The sequence below is a fragment of the Penicillium argentinense genome (genome assembly GCF_028826775.1).
Source record: "Penicillium argentinense strain IBT 30761 chromosome Unknown utg000009l_segment0_segment0, whole genome shotgun sequence".
Classification (NCBI taxonomy): domain Eukaryota; kingdom Fungi; phylum Ascomycota; class Eurotiomycetes; order Eurotiales; family Aspergillaceae; genus Penicillium; species Penicillium argentinense.
In genome coordinates, this window is record NW_026622668.1 from 1,253,174 (window position 1) to 1,279,471 (window position 26,298).

Here is a 26,298-nt window from a genome sequence, read left to right on the forward strand (position 1 = left end):
AAATTATATGATTTTATCCAATTCCTTTGGCTTTTTAATTTACAAATAACACCATTGAACGACAAAAAAACCGAAACTGAGAACATCAGAGCTTTAATACAGAGCCCCGACAAGACGAAGCCAGCGCAATTCTCCATACCCGGTGCTCATTTAGCGCAATTATCTCACCGGGTCGGGCGAAACAAAAGTTGCTAACGCCTCCTGGAACCAATATCTTTCCTAGCAAAACGCCTCCCCCGGACCAAACGTGGATTCCATCCCCACAGCCACTATAAACGTTGCCATCCATGTCACATTTGATGCCATCAGGCACCCCGACGTCTGCCATGGAAAAAACTCGTCGGTTGATTAGGAACGGCTCTCCCTCACGCAATGTAACATCAAATGCATATCTATTTAGTGTGGTCAACCGGGATATTCACACATCTGGAGAGACGATTAGGAAAGGAATACTTACATAGTCGACGGGCGGAAGAGGTCAGTAGTGCCGTCGCCGCGCACACTGTCAGTATCCGTGATGTAGACGATACGGCAGTCTGGAGAGAATGCAATGCCGTTGGGCTTTCCAAATCCATCGGCCATTACTCTGAGAGAATTTGTCTGCGGGTTGAAACGATAGACCTGGTTGGGTAATTGAGGTGGTGGCCGAAACCCTTGCTCGTAGCCGTAGCTAGGATCCGTGAACCAGATCGATCCATCACAATGGATAACCACGTCATTCACCGAATTGAATTGACGTCCACCGAATCCCTCAACTAAAGTTGCGGTCTCAAAGGGAGGCGAATATTTCATGCACACAATTTTAGATGGGTGTGTCAGAGTGCCCTGAGAGCAGAAAATGATACCATCCTTATATTTCACACCCCCGTTGGCCATTAGAACCTCTGAATTGATTTCCTCTTGGGTGCAATCCAAGTCTGTCACGTAAAACTTGGAGATCTGCACTCTCTGCTCTCCATCCGCCCCTTGTATTCGGTTGCTGGTCATGAATACCTCACATGTCTCGGGAATGAAAACCCCGGCTTCATGAGCGAAGGGATACGCGTAATTCTCGAGACAAATTTCCAGGCGCGGATCCGATCCTAGTATCTTCTTGAAGGCTGCGTTCGCCGTTTGGAAGCCCATGGTAGGCGAGGTTTCGGTTTGGTAGTGGAATGCTGGTGATGATTATTGCAGACCTAGAACTTCCGTAGGTCGAAAAGGGTGACAATAAAGCCCATTTGAAAATAAAGAAATAAAACGATTGTCGTCAACGTTCTAGAACCGGCCCAGAACCCAATGCCAAAGTCTCAAAAGCGCGGCAAAAATTAGTGTTCCCGGCAATTGCAGGGTATTCGGGCCAGTGAAAGTTTAAATTGATTATCGATTGATTGACTGGATTCATGACTATGGTTCAGATGCCATCGAATATTTCCATCGACAATGGTGCTTTTTCTGCAATAGCCGCTTTATCAGTGAAGCGTTCTGGAAGTGGAGTATTAGAGAAGGTACATATATGAACCGTTCTCAGGAGTTCGGGCAAAGTTTGACGCCATCCCCACAGTCTTGGTCTTAAGCGCAGACAGAGGCCCGAAGGTTATTGGACACCAGCCGTATCTCCTATACGAGCCATTACAATTGCCGACGGGAATTCATATCATTTCGGGGTACAGCATTTACCCGTGATCCGAAGTGATTAAGGTCGGCTCTAAACCCGGGGATGCTTCTTGGCCAATCTGGGGGAAAGCATCTATCTATTGGTCCACCAACCATGGTGAAAGCTTGGCGCCACACGAATGTTCCAAGTCAGGTGGTACCAAATGATTCCCCTGCCTGTAAACCTACTCTCAACAAAAATAATTGTCCCAGGGGGTTCCTTGCTCTCACATGTATAAATCCTTTGAGATTTCCCATTCTCTTGATGTCCCCCACCTAGGACTGGCGCATGAGGCATAGTCCAACATCTGACCAGCACCACACACTTTAGTGACGTTTCTCCTTATCACTCTCCACAATTTTGTGCCACATATTGCTTCGCTACTTCAGCCGTGGCAACATGAAATTACAAGGAAATGCTCTCTTTGGAGCCGTGACAGCCTTGACGGCGCTTGGCTTCATGCAGATAGGGTCTGTATATGGGAGGATTGAGATGTAGGCTTCCGAAGGGTTGACTGACCAGAGATAGATTTGACAACGGCTTGATGGGAGGTCTTGTGAATCAAACCGCCTTTAATGATACCTTCAACTCGCCCTCCCCTACTATGATTGGTCTTATAGTCTCCATTATGGAAATCGGTGCGTTTTTAGGAAGTATATGCACAGCAGTTGTTGGGGAACAACTTGGACGCAAAAAGAGTATTGCCATTGGCGTTATTTTGCTGATCACGGGCTCTCTTTTACAAGCTACGGCTTATCATCGAGCCCACCTTATTGTGGGGCGCGTGGTCGCTGGCATTGGTCTTGGCATGGTGAACTCGACAGTACCAGTCATGCAGGCTGAGTTTGCTCCGAAGGCTTCCCGAGGCTTGTGTACATCTCCCCGTCTACCGAAAAGAGAAATCCTGACTATTTACTGACAAGGATCAGTTGTCTGTATGCAGATATCAACCCTCAATCTTGGGATCCTCTTAGTGTACTGGATCGATTACGCCTTCTCCTCAGGTGACGCTAGTTACTCCTGGCGTGTACCAGTTATCCTTCAGTGCGCATTTCTGCTTCCTATGCTTCTAATTCTACTCGTCGTGGATGAAAGCCCTCGGTGGCTCGCGTCTCACGACCGTCATGACCAGGCTTTGGAAGTCCTTCGCCGCTTGAACCACGGAAAGATGCCCGACTCTGATGTACTGGCCCTACATGAAGATATAATTCGCACCGTCGCCGTCGAAAAGGCAGTGGGAGCTGGATCTTGGAAGGACCTTCTCAAAAATGACAAGATCCAGAGCCAAAGGCGATTCTTTATTGCTTGTGGCATACAGATCTTCCAGCAGCTGGGCGGTATCAACGCCATCATTTATTATTCTGGGACATTATTTGAGAAATCTGTTGGCCTCTCAAAGCATATGTCCAGTTTGATGTCAGGCTTTTTGCAAACATGGTTTTTTGTCGCCTCTTTTATTCCGTGGTTCCTGATTGATCGCATCGGTCGACGTCCACTGCTGCTATCTATGGTTTCAATCATGGCCGCAGTGATGGTTGTGCAGACGGCTCTTATTTACCAGGTTCAGAATAACACGGCAATTGCCCACGTGAGTGGTATTGCGGCAGCAGCCATGTTGTTCGTTTTCCAAGGAGCTTTCACTATTGGGTTTCAAGCAACTGTCTGGGTAAGTTTATGTCCAGCGCTTTAGCCGCTTCCTTGCTAATCAAGCCGATCAGGTCTATCCCTCAGAAATCCTACCTTTAAGACTACGGCAGCGTGGTTCATCAATAAGCACAGCTGCGAATTGGATTTGCAACTACCTTGTCGTGCAGGTCACGCCGTCCGCAATTAGCAATATAGGATGGAAGACGTACATCATCTTCGCCGTCTTGAATACTCTCTGGGTTCCGATCATCTACTTCTTCTTCCCAGAGACCAAAGGTTAGTATAGGAATACCCCGTGAATTCCGAGATAATGCTAAAAAATCTTAGGCCTTCAGCTTGAAGAAATTGATCGGCTCTTTGCTGGCGATGACGAGCAGGTGACAAGAGAATTGTTCGCGGCTAAGCATATGGTTGACCACACCGAAATGGTTCGAGACGAAGGGGCTTAGCTCACGCAGTAGTTTCCAGTCACTGTGTAAAACAGAACTGTCTTGAATTGTTTCTACAGTAAGAATTAGTTCGATTCTTGTGCTACTCCATGTTAGTCCCAATTCTTTGTGAATAAAGTTCAAAGTCGTCATTGTCACTGTATATCAACAATCAGAAGTCGGCTCTATTTTATTTTTGATAGGATAGTGTTCCTTAGAGTAAAAAATAGGATGGCTTAACTGAGATGTAGACTGAAATATTATTTACTTGCATTACCAAAAATACGCGCCGATCAGGTGATACATAATGTAGTGGGGAGACTCCCTCCCCCTACTACATGGGTTCCATCCATGTTATGTGACATAGCCGGCAGTATACGGTGGCCGGATAGCTAGTTCTAGAATACACCTTCTAACACCTCCCCGACCTGACCCATACACTTGGGGTTCTCGCTATTTCCTGATTGCTACGCGTGTGTTTTGTGGTGGTTTTTCTGCTGAATCGACCCGCACGTCTCAGCGCGTGCTGCCATCGAGCGTTCCCCTCTTCAATATATATCTCTACCTGGAGATGCCTCGAAATACTTCTCGACATAATAATCATGCTTAGTATAACATACTAAACACTAGAATATCCTACGACTTTGTACAAACTCTTCAGTGTTGAAATATCAAACCATAAAATGTCGCATTTACTATGGTGTTTCAATCACTAGGGCTTCCTACAGCAAGAGATTAAGGATTTATATCAGCGTAGTATCCCTAGCCTACTGTGATAATATAGGAGAGTGATATTAAGTAGTAGTGAGGATATACTGTATGTACTTTCGTCTGAAACGTCAAAATAATGCTGTATTTTATAGTAAAGCATCCAATGATTCTCTAAGATAATTCGGAATTATCCATATATTCCTTAAGCCCAAGGAAATACAAAGCCTGGAAGGTAAGGGAAAATACTCCTCGTGGTTGAATCATAGAGGAATATTAACCTCGTATTTAATATGTGTTTTGGGGTGGTCCAGCTTAAGGGAATTGCTAGGGACACAATAGCTTTTAACTACTAACTAACTAACACACGCCGGCGCTCGGCGGTCACAACACCGGAGCCGCAGCCCAGTGCAAGAATGCGTACACCAAGCAAAAGGATGCTATCCATCAGACGCTAGCAGTGGGTCATCGCTAGTTTGTTCTGACAGGAGGATATGCCCCGACAATATTTTTTATTGGTTTATCCGACGGTCTATGGGGCTTTTTCCTCCCCCGTCCCCGATTTTCGGAAAAGAATCTCATCTCAATATTGACTCTTTCAATCATATAGCATGTCAGGGGAGATATGGATGGCACGCGATTAACTAAATGGTATACCTGGTTCTCAAGTCATAAGGCAAATGAGTTTTGTAGTGGCCAGTGACGATCACATCGGACGAGAGCTTTCACAGTGAATCTTCCTCCCTGAAGCTGGAGTAGGCCTTGCTATCCATTGACACTGGGGCGATACTCGATATGCGATGACAGTTGACGAAGAGTAGTCAATCTCATTTGCACTGGAAGGCAACTCCGGGCAGGTATACTCTCTGCAAGCAACGGTGACCAGTTTGCCCAAGATGGCGTACTCCAGCTTGAGCTTGACGCTATAGGCAACCGGCTTGAACATTACCTGCACGGCATAGTAACCAAGGTATTCGATGATGACGACTGCGACGTCGAGAATAAGAATAATGATACTGATGGCGAGAAGTTGATAGAGAATCGCGCTCGGGCGGCCTTGTGGCCTTAGCCGCAGCAACTGCAAGGTACTCCATACGTATATCCCTGAGATGATGGACTCCTGCACGCAGAAACCCACTAGCTGGACGTGTTCCATCACACTGTAGCCGCGTGACCAGGCACCACCTGGAACTGTCACTGTCCCATACATTAACACAATGATAGGGATGTGGAAGATGAGGGCATCGACTATTACCATCCGCAGCACTCCTGAGAGAATACTCGTGTTCTGGAGTACGAGATGAAGTCTTGACCACAGAACCACGGACTGTCCAGTCACCATGAAGACCCAACCGAAAAGGATTAATGTCACACAGGCATATAGAGAGACGCCTGTAGGGAATAACAGCAGGAGATATCCGAGGCATAGCGGAATAATGCTGGCAGATGAAACGAGCAAACTCCAGAAGTATATCCCACGTCGACGTTTGAACGAGGCGAAACAGAGGATGATCAACTCAATTGCATTGTACCAGGCGACGACTGCGCAAACCACGAGTACGTATGACTGTACTACATTGCTGGCGGTCTTCAACGAATTGGTGATATTGGAAGCGCTTGTGGGTGACATGAGTGGAGAGGAGGTCGCATTGTTCGATGTGGGAAGAGGTGGAGGGATGGAAAAGGGGAGAGAAATAGGAATTGAGAAATAGAAGGGCACATCTGCTCGTATGCGAAGCCTGATGCGATCCACGGTTGGTGCTTCCTTCAACTTCAGTCTCCGTTTTATTGTGAGTGGTCGGTTGTTTCTTTGAGGCTATTTCAGCTTCGGCCGAGTTCGGAAGTATTGTGAAATTTGGTTCAAAATTTTATTTTACTCAAAGCTGTCGAGAAGTTATACTGAAATTAAAAAAATACGAAAATGATGGCGCTGTGTCTCTTAATGGATGGTCAAGGACGTAAGGTTCGGCCTGTATATGGTTTCCAGGCCCTCGGCTTTCTGAGGCTAATCCCACATACATAAGGCAACGTGGCGTAGAAGGAGAGTCCTAGTCACCCCAAGCGCAATCGTACACATGACCGTGTTTCTGTAGTAAACGGTAGGGCCTTAGTGCCAAACGTTATTGTCTCAGTTGCTGAAGTGGACCGAGTATCTCTCGGCGATTGACGAATCTAGCCCGTAGGGACCGGGTCTAGCCCTATCTTAATGGCTGGCCCGGGGGCTCAGTATGATCGAGCTAGATGTTACTACAATGCGGGGAAGGGTGAAGGTGGCGTTAAGCTTTACCTACCCAAGGATTGCGCTATGGGACCGCCGGTCGCGATTGGTAAGACTAAATCATCATTTGCCTGCTATACCCGTGCTTTGCCCAACGGCGACAGTGTTGTGGCTCATGCAGGATAATATCTACCCTCAAAAGCAGCCAAGGGCTTTCTATAACCGATCTGGTTGTCAACCAGGCAAAATATCCCTGGCATAGCTAGTAGGCTAGGAATTGTCTATGAATATCCTAATTCCGTAACTTGCGCCCGCTCGATGTCTCTTGACCTTTAAATGTTGGTCGTTGACCACCCGCGGGTCTGTCTTGGTGAATTTTAGCGGAAATCGTGTGCTTTGGCCTCCCGGGAGACTGGAGAATCGAGGTCTCGAATACGGGTGGACAACTGATGAGATTGGTCTTCGCCGGGTCCAAAAGATATTTCATTCCATCAACGAATTCGCCCGTACGGGGCAATTATCGGCTATCAATTCTTGATGGGCATGGTAGCCATTTTACGCCTCGATTCGACCGAATTTGTACAAAAAAACGATCATACCACTTCGTATGCCATCGATTTCATCGAATTTATCGGATATTTCACAGCCGCTTGATGTTGGGTGTTTTGCTGCGCTTACACGCGTACGGTCGCTTTATAAGCAATCTTGCTGGGGTTGGATATAACCATATCGACAAACTCGATTTCCTCGCAGATTACTGTCGGGCGCGTATAGAAGCCTTTCAACCACATATTATTCGAAATAGCTTCACTGCTACTGAACTTGTCCCAATCGACTCAGAAGGGGTACTTTTCAAGCTTAATATCTCACTCCGAACGCCGACACCACCGAGTAGTCGACCAAGCACCCTAAAACGCCAAAACCTGTCGTACGACTACAAAGCAAGCTTTCTTGCTTGAAGAGTTTCTAAAGTAACGGCCAAATAGCTCTCCGGCGTGAAGGGCTGTAGCAATATTGATTCAATAAGAGCTAGGACGGAAATCCAGCGATCTGGTAAAGTGTAATACCCACTCAAAAGCGTGACAGTATAAAAATACCAATATTACACTAGGTGACTAATCAGTTTTATTCACGATTTCTCCCGTTTTGGGTATTTTGGGGCCCTCGCGTGTATCCCCCAAGAATCCATGGGTTGATAAAGCGCAAAACCTGCGGTGGGGTTACCCCGTGGGGAGATATTGAAAACATGTGCTCGGCGAGGTCTAGTGCTTTCTCCTTCTACCCTCTTTATCATCCCAACTCCTTAACGTATCCCGAGCGGACCGAGGGCATTCAGCAGCTTGTGTTAGGCAAAGAGTTGTCGGAATGCAGCAGAATCGGTGGGATACCTGGAAGAAGCTTGTTAGTTATATTCCACCAAGATTAGTCAAATACCAGAGCCCATACAAAATGTCAGATAGGGGCATTTTCAGCAATTCAGACCATTGATCCATTCTATTGGTGCAACGGTATGATCCACTTCGATTTCCAACAAGAGTTCAAGTCCACGTGATGAATAGCCGATTCAGTTTCAAATGCCGCTCGCCACCTTCCAGCTTTGAACTTCCGTTCTTTCAGCGCACCTCCAGAATGATAAAATCGGAATGGTAGATGTCTACTTAAAACCCCTACCTTCGAAGGCGTCATGAAGCGCACTTCACGGGCTTGCATTCGATGCAGGAATCACAAAGCCAAATGTGTACTGTAAGACAATCAGCCCGAATAGCCGAAGCTCTGTTCTTGAGTGCTGGTACATATTCCGAACTGACCTTTTAAAACACCACAGAGCGGGTTCGGGTCATGTCCTTGGCCCCCCATGCCAAAAATGTGTCCACGCCGGTGTCGAATGCGTCCTTGCAACATCCAACCGCGGCGGATATCGGCGACGCAAAAGTGATGATCCGCTGGCATGCAGTGTGTCGACGGAATGGCAATACTCAACCCCAGAAGATCCGGAGGAGGCGCAGGAAGCGACGCCCGCTTCAATTAGTGCCACTCATCGGAACGCTCATGATCTGTCCGAAATTCGTGACTCAGTTCAATCTGCCGGTGTTATTGAAAATACCTTCGCGTCGACGGACTTGCACAATACCTCAGACGCTCTAAAAATATTGAGTCAAATCGCTGGCAGTGCCTCAACAAACACCACGGCCTATACTGAACCTTCGCGTCTTCCCTCTATGGCTCAATGTAGTGCAAATCAGGCTACGGTCCCCGAGACTGGCCTGCTTGAGTACCATCTCGTCAACGCTGGTGTCTTGACACCATCCCAGGTTCTCAATCTTGTTGAACGGTAACCAGAAACCGCCACTTTCTGCAGTTCATATCGCTGACAAACGCTTTTCCTCCAGCTTTGCCACCATATATCACCCATTCTACCCCATTGCGCCAGAGAAATCCTTGAATCGCGCATTTATTTCCGAAACAGCGCGAGGGGAGCCATATCTGCTAACTGCAATATGCATGATTGGAGCCAAGGATATGGCCAATGGAGAGCATATTTTGGAGACTTGTGCTCAATACATGCGTTCCCTAATAACAGAGATTGTAGCTGGGAAGAAATGCGGGGTGGACGCAGTTGAAGCTTTGTTGTTGCTCGCAGAGTGGGAACCTCAATGCTCATTGCCCGAATCCGCCAACTTGGGTTATGGACAAGAAGACATGGCAGCGTGGATGCATATCGGTCTTGCTGTCCGGCTAGCATATTCCAAAAGGCTAGATCGAACTCAGTTCTATGATGTTTCGAGGAATGGAGGCGCGAATGCCTCTCGGGAGCGCCTAGCGTGGGCGGGTAAGCAGGCCTTTTGTACCTTGACACGTTGAAGTTATGGCTGATTACTGAACAGCCTGTTACTTATCTGATCGTCAAATTTCTGTCAGAATAGGCCGGCCGTTTGCGTGTCGTGGCCTGGAGCCTAGTATTGTTTATGGCCGTTATGGCTTTCCAACTGTGGAGTCCCAACAGTTGGTAGAGGAGAATTTCTCCAGTGTCTTCCAGGCGAGGTTGGAATTAACACAGATCTTTACTAATGTACACGAGGTCCTTTACTGCAACATGGGTGCCGGCGCACAGATGATGCTTGTGGGGAGCTATGCCGCCTACTTGGATGACTTTCGAGGAGCAATTGCAGCATGGAACTGTGTCTGGGGTTCTTTGACATGTGAGCTGAATCTCTCAGCCCCTAGATTTGTGCGCGTACTAACTGGAAAACTCCAGGTTCTCAAAACATAAAGATATTGCTCCAATTGTCGTATGAGTATTTGAGATTATACGCCAACGCATTCGCCTTCCAAGCAGCTGCCCTTCGCACAATATCACCAAATCTCCCCGGTATGGAAAATGGGCACACCTACAACGAAAGCCCCGGATCACTCCCCGAAGCCCGCTTCATGTATGAGTCTATAGATGCTGCGAAGGCGCTATTGACTATTGTCAACAACTATATTCCGTCAGCTGAAAGCTTGAACCGGTTTCCCATCCGTTTTCTTTTGTATGTTTAGCTAGATTCCAAGGCTCATTACATTGCTGACCATGAAGCAGGTATTGCGTCAATGCTGCTGTCTTCTTATATAAGGTAGAGTGACGAATCAAGATAATTATTTTGCTAAGTATAACACTGCACAGATATGGACTCTGAATGCTATCTCCTACCCCGAGCGTGCCAGTGTTCGACGACTTATTGGTGACACAATCAGTTCCTTGCGCAAGGGGACAACGGAATCCTCAGAACTTGGGGCAAGATACGCTAATCTGCTCGAAGTCTTATGGAAGCGAGCGGATCGACCGTCTGTCACGGATGACGCAAATTCAACATTTGATGACCAAGCACGACCTCTTCCTCATTTTCAAACCCGTTCTCCGTATCTCCAAGACGGCTTTTCGTGGCTAGATTTAGAAGCAATCGGTGAATTTGTCTTGGGCGGTACCGTTTCAAATGATATTGACTTGACTAATATGCGACGCTCGATGGACACCTCGTTTTGTGAAGGAATTGATTGGAGTGACACACAATTTCTTGCCAGCAATGAGTTTTCTCGAATCTTCTGACATGAAGCTTCTATATACATCTATTCTCTTGATATTCTTCGATAAATTCATATCTGACGTTGATTCTCTTCCGATTCAGTCACCAGGCCCTAGGAGCTAATGAATTGCTCGGTCCACATCCACGTGACTTGAGCCATAGTATATCTCACAGCGCAGTGGGCAAAAAGGAATAAGGTTCTGAATCCTGCCTGGGTTGTACGGATTGTAGTTGGTGATTGGGTTCAAAATCGAGAGACCTGCAACCGCATAAAATCAGCAAGCAGGTCATAATTAATTCTATTTTGGAGCATAATGAGATCTGTGGACATTGTGGCTCGCACCTCTTGAGAAATAAGCACTAAAAGCTGCTCCTTCTCCATTTGTTCTCCCGCTTTCGGTACGTGTCCCCAATTTACGCCCTTCTGAATCTCCTTTCAGATTGAATCGCCAACTCTTTTCGCCCTCCCATCCGTTGCCAATCTAGATCTCGCTTTTCTGCGGCCAGCCAGTATGTCACTGGAGCTTATGTTGTTATCCTTGCCGTTAGTGACAGTGCCACGATTTATCTCGAATCATCCGTCATGATGGTTACACCGTGATGTGTTGTATTTGTCAGTACCACAGATACTTTGATCTCGCATCGATGGTTCCATCCTAATTAATGTACCATCTTTCACTCCCTTCTTCTCACTTCCTTGGGTTATGACCGACTTTGAGACATTGTGCTGGTGAAACTTCTTGGTCTGATTTGATTTGCGCGTTTGGTGTTGGAGTGCTTACCTGCAGAAGTTCCAGGGGGTCACATGCGCTTGGCTTCACCTTCGTCAATATCGGAGCAGGAGGACAAACCTCAATGAAAAATACTTGTCCCTCCCGTATCCGTAACAGTCATGTTAGGGTTGTGAGGCTCAAGAAATTCCTCCTGAAACGGTGGCATAGTTCCTTTCCGCTACCCCCACCCGGGTTTGGGAAGGAAGAAGGTGTTGGTAAGCATTCTGTCTCCCTGGTTGGCATTCGAGGTCTGATATGCCAAGCGAATAAGATACGTGAGGCCTAGCATTCTGAAAGCCCCTTCAGCTTGTTTGAGATGGACTAAGTATATCCGTCTTGGCACGTTGTTCGCTGGGAAGCGAGAGGCCGACAGCGCCCAAGACCTGCAGGCGACAGACCCAAAAAGAAAATCCTTGACAACGCCACCTCCGGCTGAATTCACCCACTTTGCGTGTTCACTGCTGCTGCTGACTGTGCAGGATTGTCTTCGAGCAATATCCTGCAATTGCCGGATCGACAACCCCGGGTGGGGTTACCGGTGATCTGGTATTATGTAATACCCCGCACCTCTAACGTAGATCCCGGCGGGTCCGTCATCCCTGCCGGTCCGTCATCTCTCCTCAAATTTTCTGCCCCTACCCAGCCACCTATTCTTGAACGCCTACCATACCCCCAAAACGCAGTCAAAAAGCTCAAAAATCAATTGAGCAGGAAGGCAGGATCTTTCTTGCTATTAAGGCTATTCAAAATGGCAGAAATACCACGATAGCTGCTGCTGCTCGCTCTTTTGATGTCCCGCGCACAACTCTTGCTGATCGGATAAAGGGCATTCCTAATCTATATGAAGCAAGAGGTACAGGCCATAAATTCACGCAACTGGAAGAGGAATCAATTCAGGATTGGTTAATCTCTATGGATCAGAGAGGCGCTGCGCTTACAATCGCGATGTTGAGAGATATGGCCAATTTACTGCTTAAACACCGCGGAGATAATGCCCTCCAGACCGTTGGCAAAAATTGGCCAACACAATATATCAAACGACATCCTGAGCTTACTACTCGATTCTCTCGCAAATATGACTACAAACGCGCCCTAATGGAAGACCCAAATACTATTATGGAGTGGTTTAAGCTTATCGAAAAAACGATAGCTCAATATGGTATCAGTTCAGATGATATCTACAACTTTGACGAATCGGGGTTTGCGATGGGAATTAGTGCGACGACGAAGGTTATTACGCAGTCATTTTACACCGGTCGGAGGGGCGTTTTACAAGCTGGCAATCGTGAATGGGTGACTGTTATCGAATCAATTTGCGCCCCTGGACGAGCGCTCCCACCATACGTTATCTTTAAGGGGAAACACTTCATGGTACGATGGTTTGACGACCTTCCAAAACATTGGGCTCTTAACATTAGTCCAAACGGCTGGACAAGTAATGAAATTGGTGTTGATTGGCTCCAAAATCACTTTATTCCGCACACGACAAGTCAGACGAGAGGGAAACATCGTCTTTTGGTCCTTGATGGCCACGACAGTCATCTTACAGCAACATTCGACAAGATTTGCCAGGAAAACGACATCATACCAGTCTGTATGCCTCCGCATGCTTCTCATCTTTTACAGCCTCTTGATGTTGGTTGTTTTGCTGTATTAAAGCGCTCTTATGGAACGCGGGTTGCAGAATATACCCGATTAGGCATCGACTCTATCGAGAAAGATGATTTCCTTGATATTTTTCCAGCAGCCCGTGATGATTCATTTAAAGAGTCTATCATTCAGAGTGCCTTCGCAGCTACTGGTTTAGTACCACTAGACCCAGATCGGGTGTTATCAAAGCTCAATATTCGTCTTCAATCTCCGCCTCTACCAGATCGACCAGTTTCACAAGGTTCAACATCAGGCAGCAATATCTCCACTGGCATCCCTCAAACGACTAAGCAGCTAGAAAAACGCAAATCTAGGCTCGATTGTGGTCTAAATTCAGCGGCTAATAAGATCTCTTCGCCTACAAAACGTGATCTTCAACAGTTTTACAATATGTCGGTTAAGCTAGTTCACGAGCACATCTTAATGCGGGATGAAATAAAGCGTTTACGGGAGGGAAACAGAAAGCAGACGAAAAAGAGGAAGAAATCAAAGAAGCGAATACCTAATAAAGGTAGTTTAACAGAGGTTTTAGACCTCACTACTAATGTTAGTGGTGAGGGAGGTGGTGGTGTAAGACATATATCTGATACTACACCTGCTCTAGAACCCCAGGTTGAACCTACACTTCCTGTTTTGCCCCCTGTACGTCGGCAAATTACGTGTTCTAAATGTGGCGGAAAAGGGCATAGGTTTTCTAAATGCCCGCAAAAGATTTAATTTGTCAATTTAATGGTGTTTTGGTTGGGTAAATGATGTTTAAAAAAGGGTAAAAATTTGAAGGTTTGATGGGGTGACGGACCGGCAGGGATGACGGACCCGCCGGGATCCACGTTAGTTATGGATGACACGTACTTTTGCCATTTTTCACCACCTCAGATATGTAACCTCCGAGTCAAGGGTATTCTCGAGGGTATTTCAACCCCGTCGACGTTCGATAGTTTAGTCCACCAGAATACCACTCTTTTCGTTTCATCTTTTGCTTTCCCCTATTGATTCCGTTGCACTGATTGGCCGGTAATGTTTGGTATCTCATAGCTAGTACAGGCCATTCCTGTTATTTTTCAACATTCGATTGGACTAAATCGCTATCAGTCTCTTTTGGTCCCAGTCGGTTTACAAGTTGTCTATTCCACTGTAGTGTAATTCCTTGGTACGTGATTGACAAGTTCTTTTGACGCTGTCTTTTCTTGCTTGGGTCCTTGGGTATGGGGATGAGCATACTCCTCTCGGCGGTTTTTTTTTTGGAATTGGTACCACAAATCTCGACTGCGGATCGTCTTTTTGTTCTCTATATCTTCTACGCTTTTTCCACTATTGGATGGCAGTTCAATATGTGGATTTATCCCTCTGAGTTGTTGCCGCTGAGCTTCGTGTCCGTGACGGAATCGGCATTATTACACAGTGGCTATTCACTTTTCTCATCGAGGAAGTTACACCATTTGTTTCCCTAAGACATCTGAGATGCCTCATAAAAGCCGTAGATTTGCTTTCCACCGATATGGTGGCAAAGAAAAACGCCCTTCCTTGCGGTTTGCAACAGCATCGATAAGTCCTTCCAGAACAGTTCCCAGTCAACTCTTCATGAGGTAGTCTGCGCGGAGAAAAGCGATAGTATTCTCTTTGAGAAGTCAGATTGAATGCAGACAGAATAGATGGAGAGTATATCTATCAGCCAGCTGAAAGGGACGTCGCATCATTTGTCTATCCGGCAGATGGAGGTATCGAGACTGTTAGTCCAGCTGCCGGGTTAGAAGTTTATGCGTTGTTGTCTCTATGAACCTATATCATCAATGAAAACTTAATTTTTGTGCTATCCTTGGTTTACTAGGGCTCTTTGGTGTCGCAAATAAGATAAATTAAGCTGGAGTTCATGGACTTATTATTTCATAATGTTACCGAAACTTAACCTATGTGATGAGACCCGGTATTTCCTAATCCCTTGACCTTATAATTAATCTTGAAAATACGCTAAATTTACCACAGAGAGTGCTTGCTTGCAATGGGTCTTCAAAATACGCTATTTTAATCGAGATAGCAGTATTGTTTCATGGATTTTATCACCATCCACCCTCAACATTTAGATCTCTTCAGCAACATCTCTCAATCTGCTCAATTTGTCGCTTATGAGACACCTCAGCGTTCAATCCTACTGGATCCTCGCTTCTTCATCAAAAAGCATATTTAAAAAATTATAGATACAGTGAAGCTGATCTTGTTCATTGTCTTGATGATCCCTCTTTCCTTCATTTGCCAGGCATTTTCCATTTGATACTTCGTTTTTCCGATGGTCTTTTCAGTCCCATCGACTAACTGGCACACCATTTTCGCACCTAAATTCCACCTTGTTCAATTGCCAACCTCTTCAATTCGGTATATAAGAAACGGTTAAATGTAGTCTATAGAAACGTAGATAATAGAGATGAACCATTGAAGACACGCAGACCAGGTATCTTTTCTAGGAAGTTGTATTTATTTTCCATCGCCTCGTACCCTGCCTTCCTCATACCTGATCTTTAAGACAGTTAAATCTAACAATCGAACATGTTAATAACATAGTTTATTTGAGCAGAACATATATCAGGAAATATATGCGAAAATGAAGTCTCTGTACAGTATCAAGAACGCACTAAAGCTTTTGTAGTCGCTGGTCGCTCAGTATCCATCGACCATCTCTGACTCTCCCGCGGACCAACGACGACTTCGCAATTTTATCCTTAACTGCGGCAAATAATGGAACTCCTGCTTTATCCACTCCATATCTGGCAATCAAACTTTGGCTGCGGTCAGACTTTAGATAGTTGATAAACATGGAAACATGTTCGTTGCGGCAGATTGAGGACTGGGGTGCATAGAGAACGTAACATGAATTCATGAGTGGATGGAAAGGGTCTGTTGGTTCAAAAAACACAGTCGAGCCTCGAACCCTACCACAGCTCACTTGATCTAAAAATGTTGATCGATCATTGAGGGTGTAGGCCCCAGCAGCAGTAGCGAAGCTTATAGCATCGGCCGGGTTATGCTTAGCCTTGATGTACCACGATGAGGAGCCCGGTGTATCATTCCATGGGGTCCTATGACACCGGCGCCAGATATCATGTTCTTTGCACATAGTGGCGGATCCATCGTCTCTACTGTGAAATAAAGACTGGCTCTTCGCAATTCGGTCGAAGGCCTCTTCAATGGAGTTCGCGTCTTTGGCATTGGCCGGGTCGTGCTCTGGGCCAACCAGACAGAAGTGATCGTGGAATATGCAACCCGCGCTTTTGGCCCAGCCCTCTGACACAGCTATTTCCTCTTGTTCGCGTTCGTATGTGAGGGCAATATCAACATATCCACTCAGAAGTGCCAACTGGGTGTTCCGTGAATGATTACAAATCCATTCAATCCTCCCGGCATTCTTCTGAACCAATAGATAGTCCTTTGCAAGGGCTTCGAGCAATCCTGTTCCACCTGCATCACATTAGTCCTATTATGGTCGTAACCAACATCCATGCACTTTACCTGCGCCACCATTCCTGCACGTATTCAGGTGTGCATTAGTCGAGGTCATAATTCAAATGACTTTGCTCTTACCCAATTCTCAAAATCAAGTTGCCTTTACCGAAGACTTGCGATGGCGTCGAGGCGATATCTCCATGCTGTTGAATTATGGTATTGGCGGAAGATGTCATGGTGAAAAGCACTGTGAGAAGATACGTTGAGTCCCCAGTGTCCGCCTGTTACTAGATATTTAAACTAACGTACAAGTAGTTCGAGTTGGCAGAATCATGACAAAACCATGGCTCGACGTCATTTACCGGTTGTCGGTTGTGCCAGTAATGAACGGCTATGGCAGGAAATTGGGCGTAACCCGAAATAGGGCCAATGTTACCTCAGTTGCCGATGTGGACCAAGTATCATTATATCAGCGATTGACGGATCTGGCTCGTAGGGACAGAGGCTAGCCCTATTCTAAATGTGTGGCCTCGGTAAATTAGAATTAGATGTTAGTACATTGCGGGAAAGGCGAAGGTGGTGTTGAATTTTACCTACCCACGGATTCCGCCATATAATCCAGGTCGCGAATGATCGTGTGTAATAAATCATCATTCGCCTGCTATACCCGTGCCTTTCCAGGAGTCAGGGTTGTCACCATGCTGCTGCTCTATCAAATCTTAGCTCGTGAAGCTTAGAACATCTTCCCCATGGGGAAGAGACACTATCGGTTATTGCTTAGCAGCATGAGGCTCTGAGATGGTCGGTTTTTGGGATTCTACAACTAGCTGATAAATAACTCTTCGACCTCCACGAGAAGCAATAGTTCAGAACCAACCATATTACTCGCTCCTTGCAACCTCACCAGGAAGCCACAATGTCTTCACCTACATTTGTCGGCCTCAAAGGCCAACCCCTCGTGTATGCTGTTACCCTTTGCTGCGGTCTTGGTTTTCTCCTCTTCGGTTACGACCTTGGCTTCATGGGAGGCCTCACCACATCAAGCGAATTTCTCAACCAATTCGGCAATCCAGGTGCATCTCTGCTGGGATTCCTCATCTCCTCATATGAGCTCGGAGCCATGATTGGTGCACTTTACATTTTTCTCTTTGGCGATAAATTTGGTCGAAAGCCAAATGTCATGAAAGGAGCTATAATCATCTCTATTGGCGCTATCATTCAAACCACCTCCTTTGGTGTGGTGCAATTCCTGATCGGCAGAGTTGTATCTGGAATCGGCTTGGGAATGATGACTACCGTTATTCCCGTCTGGCTCGCAGAATGTGCCAACCCTAAGTCTCGAGGTCGAATGGCGGCTATGCAGCTGTCTAATCTCATCCTTGGATTGATTATCGCCAACTGGTTGGACTACGGCATGGCTTCCTACTCCGGCTCTGTGCAATGGAGATTTCCCTGCGCCTTCCAGATTTTCTTTTGCATCATCATTGGATGCTACATACCATTCCTCCCCGAATCACCGCGATTCCTCGTTAGAGAGGGCAGGTTTCAGGACGCCGCAAGAAGTCTTGCTGCTCTCAGAGGGGTTGAAGACGTTGCTGAAGAGATTGGTCAAGTCAAATACGCGGTTGAGATCGAAGCTAAACATGGCAGCTGGTCAGATATCTTCAAAAACGGTGGTGTCTCTGGACGAACAAGAGTCATCATCGCCTTCTGGGTCAATGCTATGCAACAGTTGACTGGTTCCAATGTTATTTCCAGCCTTGGCCCATACGTGTTTCAACATTCCATCGGATTAAGTCGTCATGATGCACTTCTGGTCTCTGGTGGAAATCAAGTCTATTTCTTCCTCTCAAGCCTGATTGCTTGGTGGGCTGTTGATAGATTTGGTCGTCGCCAACTTTTCATTTTTGGATCTGCTGGTATGGCATTGTGCATGGCACTTTCCGCAGTGTTTGTCGGAATAGGTACCAAGAGTCTGGGTTACGGTGCAGTTGTTGTACTTTATATCTTCTACACCTTCTTTACCGTTGGGTGGCAGGCAAATATGTGGATTTACCCATCCGAGATCCTTCCACTGAAGCTTCGTGTGAGAGGTGGTGCCATTGGTGTTGTCTCACAATGGGCTTTCACATTTTTAGTTGTGGAGATTACGCCTGTGTTGATTACGAACATTGGGTATAAGTCATACATTGTCTTTGCAGTACTCAACTTTGCTGCAATTCCGGTCGTGTACTTCTTTTTCCCAGAGACAAACCAATTGCCACTGGAAGCAGTGGATTTGTTGTTCAGCAGAGACGGGCAGACACCGAATCTTCTCAAGGTTGTGAGGGAAAGCACTGACAAGAATGTTCAAGAAGCTGTTCGGGCAAGTCTGCATAGCAGAGTGGAAGAGTTGGTGGCGGTGGAAATGAAGGCGAGCGTGGTTCACAGGGAGAATGTGGTGGATGCAGCATGATCGATTGTTTAGCTGAAAGTGGTGGGCATGGATGTCAGTGACATGTAGTGTCAGGGGTGGGCCTCGAGATGGTGCGGGGCAGTTCGAAATCTTTTGAGCCAAGAACCACCCCTAGTAGTGAGTACAACTAAATGCGGCTATAGATTACACAGATACAAGGATCCTTAATGTATCATAGGTATCTAACCTAACGTTGGCGGGCTCATGAATATTGAATGCCCATACAGCCTATTCTCTTTGTAACAAAGTTAAGAGCGATGGGGTTGACAAAGGTGTTGAACATGTTCCTGAAGACTCGGATCATGCTGCGCTGAAGAGGCCCTGAGAGCGGCCGAAATTCTGGAGCAGATAGGTTCTATTTAAACTTCTGTACCATTAGTGAAATGATGTAAAGAAGGGGCGATGGGTTCTCGTTCTTGAAAATCTTGATAAATGATTCTTTCTTTGTGCTAGTATGCCAGTAAGTCCAGACAGTCTTGGGGGTGATCAGTCTTAAACACTCCAGGTGCTATCGACCAGGCTACTCAAGACCCCATTATTGATGAGAAATTTCCTTCATTGGACAATGGAATGTCTTCCACACAACTATGGATGGGGTTCGTTTCACTTGATCTCATGGTCGTCCTGCTCATAGAGAAGAGGTGAATGCACTGTTTGGGAAAACAAAGGATGATATGATATGGTACCTCACATACCGAGTACGGTTCAAAAGATACCATTGTCTAGAAATATCAATCACTGGTGCTATACTAGAACCGTGGAAACAGCAATGAGTCCTGGTCCAACTGGTTTGAGCCCGAATTTGTTCTCCAGACTACGGCAACGATTGATGGCTGGCCAGAATTCGCGAATCGATTGATCAAGGAGACTAAAAAGGATCAGATCCACAACTTCAAACTCGTGTGGCGTGAGCCGCAACTTTGCTGGACTTCCCCGGGCGGACGAGTCGTGCAAATTGACAATACGGCGCACATCTTCTTTCCATCATCCGGGAATGGTGCCGCACTGGGTATGGAAGATGCTGTCTCTCTGGCAGCTTGCTTACAAATTGCCAGGAAAGGGGATGTGCCCTGGTCGACCCGTGTCCGTAATAAACTCAAGTTGGTCGCGGTCTTTGAGTGATATTGAATGTATCTCACGTCTTCTGTTATGCTGCAAGATTGAAAGAGCTTCTTGCCTACAACTGCTAGGCGTCCTCAACCATGAGATGCGCAATCGCTTTGCCGATGCAAATGCTTCACAAAGCCAATCTGAATACTTGGTATTTGGATTTGGAAACACGATTCAGAAAAATACGCAATCGAGAACTAAAGTCAGGTTGTCAATACTAATATACCCCCTGGTCATGTATGCCGGCCATGGTCTATCGATGAAATTCTGAATGCCAAGGAAACGGGAAAGGAAATTGTCCTAGACGGAGACTGGGATTAACAATGAGATTGCAATGCAAGATCTCCGTGGTCATTACTGCGAATGTTGAGTCCTATAATATGAAATTGATCAATTCACTTCGTACAGTTCGACTATATTTTGTTAGTCCTGAATTTCATTATTTTTTGGCAATGATTTGTCTTTCAAGTTCAAAGAGTATTCTTTGGCTGCGTCTCGAGGAATCCAACCGAGATTATCATTCGTTGAAAAGTACTAGTATAAGTAATATCAGTTTTGAAGTGTGAAGGGTGTGAAATTTAATAGAGAAAATAAATTTTGCCGGGATTAAAGGTGAACTCAGCCATCCTGAGCTACTAGTCTGCCATGTATCACTGGTCGACAGCCGATTTGGTAGTGCCTGTTCAGACTGCATCGTCATGATTTTCACAAACTGATGTTTCTAATTTGCTGTTATTTTGCTGTTAAATTGCTTTGGCTTCAATGACTTTGGTCCATTTCTCGTCAAGGTTGTCTTACTCGAAAATACATCCGCACCACAAACAAAAGTTTGTACAATACTATACAGATACAATACAGACCCTATACACGGCGTTTTTAATCGGGCCGATCCGCAGACCATCGGACAGGGATGTCGATCACGGATTTAAGGACTTACCTCCGGATTTACGGGCGCAAAACGCCGAGCTTAGCTCCAGGTCTCTTTGTCTTGTTGAACAGAGTTCAAGTCTTAATGGCCATATTTCTTTTTCACATTGGCAGAAGCCATTATTTTTCCAGATTAACTTTTTGGCATCTTTCCAACAACCCACTAACATAGACGGATTCCCATTCCAAGCCGAAAGGACAGCGCCATACGGCAAAATGTCACCCTAAACAGCTCCCTTGCCGGACGCACAGAATCGCGATGCAAGCGGAGAAACAACACCTCATCACGAGGCTGAAAATGGAAAGCAGAACTTCGAGCTTAACGAGCGATCCACTAGGTCGTCTTCTAATGTCGCGTAGGAGACAGAGAAAAAGGAATTCACAGTCGAAAACGGTGAGACTGCTACCGATGAAGAAGCTGCGGATGAAGCATCTGAGCCACAGGATACCACGGAATATCCATATGGTGTCATGCTCGCATTCATCGTCGTTGCGCTCGTACTCAGTGTTTTTCTCTTTTCTTTGAACCAGGTAAGATTACCGCTTCAGATTTCCGCGTGGTTGTATGATGCGAAATTACACAGTGGAATGCTAATTTTCGATTTAGACCATCGTTGCGACTGCGATTCCAAAGATCACCAATGAATTCAAGAGCATTGACGATATCTCGTGGTACGGCTCAGCTTTTTTCATGACGCTCGGAGGCTTTCAATCAATGTGGGGCAAGGTGTACAAATATTTCCCAAGACAATCTCTCCTAAAGACCTTAATCTTATCAGCCTGAAGTCCTTCCAAGAAGTTGCCTTCAGCTCGTTCTTTACCTAAAACTAATTCCTCTCCCCACTAGTTCAACAGCCCAAAGGGGATCTTCGTGGCGAGCGTAGCGGAATGGTTCGGAAAGAATGGCGTGACAGCACTGGTCTATGACTCACGCACGCTGGGTCAGAGCGACGGTCTACCTTGAAACGATCTCGACCCACAGAAGATAGCCGAGGACAACCGCGATGCTGTCACTGTGAGTACCTAAATAACTTTTCCTTTGTGCTCAGTCTACGTATACTGATCAGTATTAATGGGGTTAAAGAGTTCCTGTAAGACGGAGGCTGGGTCGACCCAAACCGCATCGCTATTTGGGGCTTGTTCTATAGCTCCGGCATCGCTCTCGAGGCTGCTGCCTTTGATAAACGCGTCAAGGCGGTTATCGCGCAGAGTCTGATGCCATATTGGTGTCTCAATCCACTAGACGAGGCAGTCATCGTCGCGCATGCGATCGCAGATCGCGCTAAGCAGCTTGGTGGCAATCTGCCTGAGTACATTCCACTTCTCAACGATAAGGGAGGGCACCTCATGCACTTCAAGTATCTGTCCAACATGACGCCGGAGCAAAGGCACCATTTGCCCGCCTGGGTTCACGGCGCTAAGAAGAATGCCCGACCTTCAATGACCGTTTGACAGTCCTGAGCTTCTACCGCCACGCCAAGTGGAAGTCCCTGTAGCTGTTCGCGGCTGTCAGCCCTAAGCCCGTCACGATTCTGATGCCTGAGGATGACGAGATTGTGCCGCCCGCGTTCCAGCGGTGCATATTTGACAGCTTTCAGCCACCACGGAAGAAATATGAGATTGTAAAAGGTAGAGGCCATATGAACATTTTGAAGGATGTGAACTTTGATGAGCTCTTGGGTGACCAGCTGGCATTTCTCAAGGATGTTATGAAATTCTGAATCCCGTAAGAATACTTGATAAATATATAGCCAAAACCTGGATAGAAACAAGATTCATTGATTTGATTGTCCGAAATTGAAAGCAGCGAAAACTAAGCTTAGAGCAAACTGCGGAACATCATGCTCGATCAGATTTGCTTCGCGTAAAGTTAACTATGAGTCAGGCCACTATCCAATAGATGGTGGACTTAGAGTTTCAATAAAGGACGGAAGCTATCAAAAAACAAAAGAAGTAACCACTGATACAAAGACAGCCCACCGCGTCATTTCTGGGTTGTGTGTGCTCGACCGGCTGCAAGCCTCTTTGGTATCAATCATCCCTTGCAGCTCCCACATTGAGCTCAACCCTGTTGAGCACTATGACCTCGCCAGACTTGCAGCTTTGCATCGACCAGGGATGAGTGCAGCGGACTGAAACTGATCCGCGTGTTGGAAGTTCGCGAACTGGTAACACCGTTGCCATCGACCTTCTCACCAAAAGCACCCTCGACCGGGCTTAAGATTAAGATTCACTTGATGTATTGTACCGAATCAAAAGTGCAGTGGGAGCTTACTTCCTAACTTGAGCACGTTCTTGGACATATCAAACTGTGGCCGTGTCTATCTGAAGCGTCTGCTGAGGTATAGTTGCCTCTGACGCTGAGTTATGTCTCAACAAGCTTTCCAGTGCTTAAAAAGCGACTATAAAGGACGTGAAACAAGTGGCGGTCGTCAGGCGGTCTTTAGGGATTACGGTGACGATTATAAACGTGATGCCAGGCCAGAAGTAGATGAGCATGTAGGGATGACGTTATCAGGGGTCGATTCCGCTTAAATCAAATTCTTAATAATGCACGAGAGGCGTTATCAAACAAGTAGATATCTATGATAGAGCTAAGCATAATCTCTATAATGGTTGGATGATCTAAAATTTGGACTAAACTCGGCGAAGCTGGCGGATGATATCTCGCGGCCCTGTCTCTCTATTTCGTAGCACCTGTAGAACAGGTTAGTTTATCTCCATATCAAGCCGAGCAATCGAAGAACAAGAAACACACTTACCAAGGAGCTTCTTGATATCGCCGTATATGGCGAACTGGCCCGCAGTGAGGCCACCAACCATGAACAGACGAGTGGGGAGACCAGCGAAAGATCCACGGAGACCAAGCTCACCGGCGATCTTAACCAGCCGAGAGACAGTGCTCTCACCCGGCAGACCCTTCGTCTTGTTGATCTTGGAAAGCATAGTATCAGCAGGCTGCGACACGATGGCAGCTGCAAAGCCGCCAATCAGACCAGATCCAAGGTTCACAGCGGTCGAGGCACCGGCAGACATTTGGGGCTTGTCAAACTGGCTCAGAATAGCCTCAGAAACCTTTTCGAAAGCAACAAACTTGGTGATTGTGTAAGGAACCCTGTTTTAGGATTAGCTTTTATTCTTTATTATAATGGGGTTCTTTGATTGAGTGAACGTACTGCTTGAAGAGAATCGGACCAAAGCCAGAATAAAAGGCACCAATACCCTCATTTTTCAGGATCTTCCCAAAGCCACCAATCAGACCGTTGGCAAAGCCAGGTGTCGAGACAAGACGAATACGCGTCGCTTCCAAGGGGCATAATGCAATCGAGGCAAAGAACTCAGCAGTACCAGCCGAAATAACATAAACAGCTGTACGATTCTCTGTAGCCTTTTCCTTGCCGAAAATATCATTTATTTTCTGCTGGAAGAATTCATAGCCACCAAATTTGAAGGCACCCTGCATAAAATAGCCCGCGAAGGTTGGGCCGATACCTGTTGCGAGAGCGCTGATACCTTCGTTGCGGACGACCTGGCGAAAGCTGCCAATCATGCCACGGTTGTAAGTGGCAGGGTCGAGTTGGATCCTTGTCTTAACACTGCATGGGGATTCCCAGTTCAGTTAGTTCAGAAAATGGTGGGTGGAGCTGTGTTTGGACCGAGAATCAATTGAGAACACGTACACGTCCACCGGAGTGAAGGCACCGTGCGTGATGGAGCAGCCCAGCGCACCGGCAAGAGCGAAGCGAGCATAGAGATCGATGCCCTCAGGCTTGCTCTTGGTGAGCTGGGGGTAAGCGGCGGCGGCGGCAGCCATTGTGGTGATCGTGATATTGAGTGCGCGACGCGATCACAGCAAAAAGACGATAGTGATACTGAGGCTGGGACGGCGACGACCGGCTCGGGGATATAAAGGATCGGAATAGCAGATCACCTGACAGTTATCCCGTGATACTGTACAGTAATTCTTTGTTAGCTGGGCGCCCTAGTTGTTATGTGATGTGACTCTCCTAAGTGGACCTTCGGGATCCCCTCTCAGACTATGTGGGACCGACTTCCTTGGATCACCCCGTCGAATGGGGCAAGTAAGGCGCAGTAACGTATGTATGTGTATTACACGGTCACCAAGTAACATCAAAAATTTTCGGTTACACCGCTATTATATAAATGCTTTGGGAATATCTGCCCCCGATAATAAGCAAGTCGGCCTTTTTTGAACACTGCTTTTTCATATATTGTAATTCACCACTGAGTGAGCCACACCGGCGAGTGAGCCACCCAAAAGATCATGTCTCCACGCGTTCTTCTATCTTCTATCAACAACCATGTATCCAAATCGAGTCAGATCAAGCTAGGATGCTGTACAATAAGAGGGCTGCATCTTATTGGCCATACAAGCCATAGAAAACCAGGAATTCAGCTCAATTCGGCAGGCTGCAGAGCAATTCAAGGTCAATCGTTGTACGCTCACGCGTCCGCTCCGCGGTACTACAAGTCGTGGTGAAACGCGCTCAAATGATCATAAATTGACAGAAATAGAGAAAACTCGCTTCTACAATGGATTCTATCGATGTATGGTCGTGGTGGAGCACCTAGGCCTCAATAGTGTGAGAGATGACTGATTTATTACTACAACATCGCGGTACAAGCAACACTACTGATAGGCCAAAATTGGGCCACAAAATTTGTTAAACACCATCCGGAGATTAAATCTCGCTTTTCTCGGCGATATAATTATAAACACGCACAACAGGAGGATCCAAAGGTCCTATGCGAGTGGTTTACTACTGTACAAACTCGATCACTACATACGGTATTCTATCGGAGGATATCTATAACTTTGATGAGACCAGCTTTGTGATGGGCCTTACCGGAACTGCAAAAGTTATTACGCGAGCAGGATATTACGGTTGGAGATCGGTTCTACAGCCAGGAAATCGCACCTGGTTAATCGTGATTGAGTCAATCAGCGCTTCAGAGTGAGCGCTTCCACCAATGGTTATCTTTAAAGGCAAAGTCTATAAAGAATCATGGTTTGATGATCTTCCATCTGGCTGGCACTTCAAGGTTAGCGCAAATGGGTGGAAAACTGATGAAATAGGCCTTTGGTGGCTTCAAAAAGTGTTTATTCCATCGACAAAACCCCGTACACTCGGTCAATATCGACTACTAGTCCTCGACGGCCACGGCAGTCATTTAACACCATAATTCGATCATCTTTGCTCAGAAAATAAGATTATGCCAATCTGT

The 26,298-nt window shown here is 46.4% G+C and overlaps 9 protein-coding genes across 9 annotated transcripts; 5 read left to right on the top strand and 4 right to left on the bottom strand.

Moving 5' to 3' along the window:
• Nucleotides 1–85: 85 nt before the first annotated feature.
• On the bottom strand, nucleotides 86–1,125 carry N7532_008070 (SMP-30/gluconolactonase/LRE family protein; the record flags this gene model as incomplete). Its single annotated transcript, XM_056620562.1, has 2 exons — nucleotides 86–392; nucleotides 458–1,125. 2 exons carry the CDS (start codon nucleotides 1,123–1,125, stop codon nucleotides 86–88), a joined length of 975 nt encoding a protein of 324 aa, XP_056471368.1.
• A 910-nt stretch (nucleotides 1,126–2,035) lies between these two features.
• Nucleotides 2,036–3,732, top strand: N7532_008071 (sugar porter family MFS transporter; the record flags this gene model as incomplete). The annotated part of the gene is made up of 5 exons (XM_056620563.1): nucleotides 2,036–2,106; nucleotides 2,165–2,508; nucleotides 2,566–3,302; nucleotides 3,355–3,559; nucleotides 3,611–3,732. The coding sequence occupies 5 exons, from the start codon at nucleotides 2,036–2,038 to the stop codon at nucleotides 3,730–3,732; spliced, it is 1,479 nt and encodes a 492-aa protein (XP_056471369.1).
• Nucleotides 3,733–5,125: 1,393 nt separating this feature from the next.
• On the bottom strand, nucleotides 5,126–6,049 carry N7532_008072 (uncharacterized protein; the record flags this gene model as incomplete). The annotated part of the gene is made up of 1 exon (XM_056620564.1): nucleotides 5,126–6,049. One exon carries the CDS (start codon nucleotides 6,047–6,049, stop codon nucleotides 5,126–5,128), a length of 924 nt encoding a protein of 307 aa, XP_056471370.1.
• Nucleotides 6,050–8,321: 2,272 nt separating this feature from the next.
• On the top strand, nucleotides 8,322–10,724 carry N7532_008073 (Zn(II)2Cys6 transcription factor; the record flags this gene model as incomplete). The annotated part of the gene is made up of 7 exons (XM_056620565.1): nucleotides 8,322–8,380; nucleotides 8,463–8,969; nucleotides 9,028–9,459; nucleotides 9,557–9,837; nucleotides 9,894–10,167; nucleotides 10,218–10,251; nucleotides 10,302–10,724. The coding sequence occupies 7 exons, from the start codon at nucleotides 8,322–8,324 to the stop codon at nucleotides 10,722–10,724; spliced, it is 2,010 nt and encodes a 669-aa protein (XP_056471371.1).
• A 5,026-nt stretch (nucleotides 10,725–15,750) lies between these two features.
• Nucleotides 15,751–16,795, bottom strand: N7532_008074 (uncharacterized protein; the record flags this gene model as incomplete). Its single annotated transcript, XM_056620566.1, has 3 exons — nucleotides 15,751–16,574; nucleotides 16,626–16,639; nucleotides 16,698–16,795. The coding sequence occupies 3 exons, from the start codon at nucleotides 16,793–16,795 to the stop codon at nucleotides 15,751–15,753; spliced, it is 936 nt and encodes a 311-aa protein (XP_056471372.1).
• A 680-nt stretch (nucleotides 16,796–17,475) lies between these two features.
• Nucleotides 17,476–19,014, top strand: N7532_008075 (sugar porter family MFS transporter; the record flags this gene model as incomplete). The annotated part of the gene is made up of 1 exon (XM_056620567.1): nucleotides 17,476–19,014. One exon carries the CDS (start codon nucleotides 17,476–17,478, stop codon nucleotides 19,012–19,014), a length of 1,539 nt encoding a protein of 512 aa, XP_056471373.1.
• A 587-nt stretch (nucleotides 19,015–19,601) lies between these two features.
• N7532_008076 (uncharacterized protein) lies at nucleotides 19,602–20,136 on the top strand (the record flags this gene model as incomplete). Its single annotated transcript, XM_056620568.1, has 2 exons — nucleotides 19,602–19,610; nucleotides 19,768–20,136. 2 exons carry the CDS (start codon nucleotides 19,602–19,604, stop codon nucleotides 20,134–20,136), a joined length of 378 nt encoding a protein of 125 aa, XP_056471374.1.
• Nucleotides 20,137–21,400: 1,264 nt separating this feature from the next.
• On the top strand, nucleotides 21,401–22,772 carry N7532_008077 (alpha/beta hydrolase; the record flags this gene model as incomplete). Its single annotated transcript, XM_056620569.1, has 6 exons — nucleotides 21,401–21,407; nucleotides 21,437–21,582; nucleotides 21,659–21,778; nucleotides 21,899–22,004; nucleotides 22,148–22,497; nucleotides 22,548–22,772. 6 exons carry the CDS (start codon nucleotides 21,401–21,403, stop codon nucleotides 22,770–22,772), a joined length of 954 nt encoding a protein of 317 aa, XP_056471375.1.
• A 962-nt stretch (nucleotides 22,773–23,734) lies between these two features.
• Nucleotides 23,735–24,865, bottom strand: N7532_008078 (Mitochondrial phosphate carrier protein; the record flags this gene model as incomplete). Its single annotated transcript, XM_056620570.1, has 4 exons — nucleotides 23,735–23,748; nucleotides 23,814–24,166; nucleotides 24,228–24,647; nucleotides 24,732–24,865. 4 exons carry the CDS (start codon nucleotides 24,863–24,865, stop codon nucleotides 23,735–23,737), a joined length of 921 nt encoding a protein of 306 aa, XP_056471376.1.
• Nucleotides 24,866–26,298: the final 1,433 nt, after the last annotated feature.